Source organism: Mytilus trossulus, chromosome 8, assembly GCF_036588685.1.
Source record: "Mytilus trossulus isolate FHL-02 chromosome 8, PNRI_Mtr1.1.1.hap1, whole genome shotgun sequence".
NCBI classification, from domain to species: Eukaryota; Metazoa; Mollusca; class Bivalvia; order Mytilida; family Mytilidae; genus Mytilus; species Mytilus trossulus.
Genome location: NC_086380.1, coordinates 31,811,894 through 31,816,902, shown reverse-complemented (window position 1 = coordinate 31,816,902; position 5,009 = coordinate 31,811,894). Strand labels below are relative to the sequence as shown.

Genomic DNA, 5,009 nt, shown 5'->3' with positions numbered 1-5,009 from the left:
AATTACTTGTCAACAGGCTGTCATGTAGAACATTTCTAATTTTCTTAATTGCTAAATTTCACTAAGTAACATGTAAGGAGACAAACATTTAGAATTATTGTCATTTATGTGAACAAACGAAAATGCCAGTCATGAAATTAGGTATTATCTACTAATTACATGTATTTATAGCATGAACTTAACGTTATTTCATTATGAAGTATCTTATTACAGTTAATATAACACATAATCACTTGACCAAATGGTATATATAAACATCTGAAAATGTAGTTTGGTAATTGAAATTCCATCAGTTCAAATACAGAAAAGGTAAGCTCTTTTTTTTTCGTACATATAACTTCATTATTTTAAATGTAGGCTACAAGACGACAGTTAGACATTTTCTACAACATCAGTTTAATTCATAACCAAACTCGAACGACAGCATTTGTAACAATCTCGATTTTTAATTTTGAAATGGAAAGGTAATCAGCTATTCAACCTTTGGTTAAAAAAATGTGATTTACAGAAACAACGAAGCTTCCATTATGTTACAATATCAGGTTACTTTTGGGAAATGAATAAAGATGATTTTACTGTTTTACGTTTATAATTTTAACTTTTGGGTTTTTGGAATTTGAAAAAAACAATTGATACCTGATGAAAATTATTGGTTCTATGTTGCTGAGGAAGAAACAAATAACCATTTTTTCTATTTAAATTGAACCTTACATAGTCGACTAATATCCTTACTCGTCGACTTCATTAAGGGTTGTAGCAGAGTGCAAGGTGAATGGAAGCATGAAGGTTGAGTACTTACAAGACAGCTGTTATTTTATATGTCGTAAACGATCGTAATACTTACCATACAAACACATCAACGTCATTTCATAATTAACGTCTATATTTCAGATGAAATTTAGGTGTTGTATATTTATATGTTATCAGATAAGGAACACCTGTCTTGAAGTTGTCACATACGTCTTGCGTCCATAGTATCAAGTGTTTCACCAGTTTTATATACATTTTAAGAATTGCATATATTATTTTTTTTAAATCAGAGTAATTGTGATTTTTTGTAAAGAAAGTTTTAATAAATTTTCAGGAACCCACAAAATGATGTTGTTTGTTGCAGTCCTATTTGTTGTAGTAGTAAACAGTGCAGTTAACGGTACTCAGTACGGTAAGAAGTGAAGTGGTTAATAGTAAGGAGTTAAAGCTTGAAAATTGAGATAGATACGTTGGGAACGGGATTGCATTGAGGTTAAAACATTGTAATTGATACGTGGTTTAAAATGTATAGGGAAGAAGAGTGGGTTTTAATATAGAAACGGATGCGACTGTCATACAAGTGAGGGGTTGAGCTAGTTATAAAAATCGGGTTTAATCCGCCATTTTTCTAAAGAAATAAGAAAAGCATGTACCAATCACGTTGTATGACAGTTGTTATCTGTTCATTTGATGTGTTTGAGCGTTTGTTTTTGCCATTTGAGTAGTGACTTTCCAATATGAATTTTCCTCGGAGTACGGTATTTTTGTGATTTTACTTGTTGTAACAGTTGTTGGTGTTACCTCATTTAACTATTACAGGTGTCACCGTTAATATGGATAAGAAGCTACCCTGTAAGTAAGCTTTTGTTTACGAAAAATCTTTTGAATTTTTTGGTTTTCAAACGATTTTTTTTAAATGTTCTTCAAAGTTGTAAACAGTTATTTATATAAGACGTAGTCACAGTTCTAAACGGTTCTGTCGCTTAGTAGTTATATATATGAAAGAAGACGTTTAAGTTGTATGCTGTTCTGATTTCAAGTTTTGAATGGTGCAATGGATACTGGTAAATAATGCTGTTGATATACTGTTACATTTGTAAACGACTCTCTGAGTGAAGAGTTATAGGTATTTACAGTAGTTTTACACGACTCTGTGGATTGGCAGTTATCATTATTAGGTACCGTACTTACAGTGAGTTATGTTACTAATACTCGGCGGAGTGAGTAGATAGTCAAAAGTAAAATCACAAAAATACTGAACTTATAGGAAAACCAATTCGGAAAGTCCATAATCACATAGCAAAATCAAATAACAAAACTCATCAAAAACGAATGGAAAAGAATTGTCATATTCCTGACTTGGGACAGGCATTTTCAAATGTAGAAAATGGTGGATCAAAGTTACAGTTTTAAACGACTCTATGGGTAATCAGTTATAGCCAATAGGTATAGTACTCACGGTGAGTTATGTTAGTGATACACGGTACACTGAATAGATATTCATATAGTTGGAGTTGTAAAAGACTCTATGTGTAATAGGTATAGGTATAGTACTTTAGGTGAGTGACGCTATCCTTGCTTTCAAAATTCTAATAGTAACAAACAGTGCAGTGAGTATAAAGTCATATGTTAACAGCTGTAAACGACTCTTTCGGTTATAGGTATAGCACCTAAGATGAGTTATATTGGTTAGTAAAAGTGAAGTGAAAATGCACCAATGGGTTTTCATTAATCAGAATCTTAAACAAACGTTGATAAGTAGATTAATATAAATTCAAGTTTGATGACCCAAGTTCTCTTTCAGAAGTACATCATTATAACGATTTCAAACTTTCTTAAATTTGAGCATTAAAATTCAGATTTAAAAGGTATTTGACGACCATACGCCTTGCTGTAGAAGTAACTTAAATGAATTACTTTAAATAATAAACATTGCGATTTATTTAAACTTGAAAACATATCCCGTTTTCATTTGAAAGAAGTTAAAATAAATATAAATAATCTTAATTCAATTTTCAGAAAACTGCAATTATACAAAGTAAAATCACAAAAATACTAAACACAGAGTAAAAATCAAAACGGAAAGCCTCTAATCATATGGCAAAATCAAAAGCTCGAACATATCAAACTAATTGATAACACCTGTCATATGTATGTCTCGGTACAGACATTTCCTTAAGTGGATAATGGTGGATTGTACCTTGTTTCATAGACAGCTATATCAACCTCTCATGTGTATGACAGTCGCATCAAGGTTACATATGTCCGCCATTCTAAGACACTTCACACGTTCCCGTACGATTTTGAAAGTTGTACGCAACAAAATAAACTTATTTTTTTCTATGATTCAAAGATTCAGTTATCGATATTTCTTGGGTCAAGTGTCGCAGAATTCTAGATAGCAACTAGGTCAATAAATATCTGGTATTTAGGAAGACGCACTGCTTCACTAAACAGTATTCATAAAAATGCGCATTGTAATATCGCTTTTTGTAGACTGCAGAGACCATGAAAAAAGTTGTAGAGACTGGGCCGGTACTGGACAATGTGTGAAAAACCCAGGTTATATGACTGTTAACTGTTGTCGAAGTTGTTACGGTAAGTCATGAATACAATAGAAAGTAGGTTCATTTGATTTGGCTTCTGACATGGGCAATCATACGATGGTTTGAATATATTTTGTGATATCTCAACTCTCCTCTATACCTCTATAGCAAAATGTAGAATAAAAAACACACAACAATACGCACAGTTAAACTCTGGTCAAAGTAGTCTGAGTCCGATCTCATAATGGCCAAATGAAGAAACTGTGCAAAATGAGAATGATACATTATTTTAAAGAAAGGACTACATAGCTGTTACTGACATGCTAGCTCCTTCCAAGGTCATCAAGAAGCGGAAAATAGAAAAATTGATGCACATAATATAATCACGCTGGATATTATTTCCAGTGGGCTGTACGAAAGCTGAAATATTCTCTCAATACGTTTCTTTAAATGAATCATTCTTGTACCTGTTAAATGCCTCACATCCAAATGTAGGTACATGCCTGTACTGATGTTTAAGGAATGACAGGAATATTGTTTCTGTCTATGAAGAAATAACATCAAAAATGAAGTTCACACTGAATAATGCTTATTATTTTGTTTGCACCACAATTTTTATGTTATTTTGAATGAACAAAAAATATATTACAGTCATTTCTTACAATTTAATTATTAATTCCATTTTAAGCCAGCGTAAATCGTGAAAAAACGTTGATGATGTCATGGTCACATGACTTAATTATGTCGATGAGATGATAAATACAACACTGTCAGCAAATTAGAAGACACGTTACATCCAAAATTTAAATCATTGCAGGTTAAATACTTGTAAATTTCTATTGTAGGTTGTATTAACCAGGACCCAAGTTGTCGTTCCTGGGCTAAAGATGGGCAATGCTATAAGAACCCGGAATACATGCTATCAATGTGTTGTAAAAGTTGCCGTAGTAAGTATTTATTTCTTTATCTAAGTCTTGTTAGATGAGGGATACACAATGTACTGCATGTAGATGTTTGTGCATAGTCATTTTTTGAAAAATTGGAATTTTACCACTGGCAGTGGGGTATAATTGCCAATGAGACAACTATCTACCAAATATCAAATGAATAGAATGGAAGCAATTAAAGTCAACCGAACAGCCTTCTACAGTGTGGAATTTATATACTATATATTCGTATGTAAAAGGCTCCGAAATGCAAAATAAAAGCATTTTGAACAGAAAAAAATACTTATTTAAAACAAAACAATTTTCGAAAATTAAGTATGACAGACATTTCGGTTCTTGATTTAAAAAAAGTATTGCATAAAGCATTAAACCTCAACAATATTACAAAATTACTAAAAAAAACCTTGATTATCAATTATATGCTCGTGCAAAATAATAAGACAGTGTTTTAATAGATTCTTCGTAGGTTTTTTTTTTTCACGCGTCAAAAATGTAACTAAACTACTAGTAAACAGCAGACCCTGCTCCCCAAGTGGCATCTGTCGTTTTCTATGTTGCAAAGTTACACTTGACAACCAAATAGTAGTCTATTTTAAACTATATCAATGACATTAACTATTTTGTACATGTTTTATATTCATTAATTCATGATTTGTTTTCCCGCAGCTTACCCTAGGGGAGTAGGAGTACTAAGGAGGTAGGCAGGTTATGAAAACATGGACAGCAATGAGGCTTACATATTTAACAATAAAATATATGTAACTAC

General features: G+C 32.0%; 1 protein-coding gene across 1 annotated transcript; it reads left to right on the top strand.

Annotated features, from left to right (window-relative positions):
* Window positions 1-203: 203 nt before the first annotated feature.
* LOC134681827 (putative tyrosinase-like protein tyr-3) lies at window positions 204-5,009 on the top strand. Its single transcript, XM_063541464.1, has 5 exons — window positions 204-309; window positions 1,085-1,162; window positions 3,247-3,348; window positions 4,142-4,243; window positions 4,910-5,009. Exons 2-5 carry the CDS (start codon window positions 1,096-1,098, stop codon window positions 4,942-4,944), a joined length of 306 nt encoding a protein of 101 aa, XP_063397534.1. The 5' UTR covers window positions 204-309; window positions 1,085-1,095; the 3' UTR covers window positions 4,945-5,009.

What these genes read in the sequence shown, in the direction of transcription:
- LOC134681827 (XM_063541464.1), top strand. Translation starts at nt 1,096, where the DNA reads ATGATGTTGTTTGTTGCAGTCCTATTTGTTGTAGTAGTAAACAGTGCA. An exon ending in AGTTAACGGTACTCAGTACG is followed by an intron (nt 1,163 to 3,246) that starts GTAAGAAGTGAA and finishes CGCTTTTTGTAG; the next exon opens with ACTGCAGAGACCATGAAAAA. An exon ending in GTGTTGTAAAAGTTGCCGTA is followed by an intron (nt 4,244 to 4,909) that starts GTAAGTATTTAT and finishes GTTTTCCCGCAG; the next exon opens with CTTACCCTAGGGGAGTAGGA.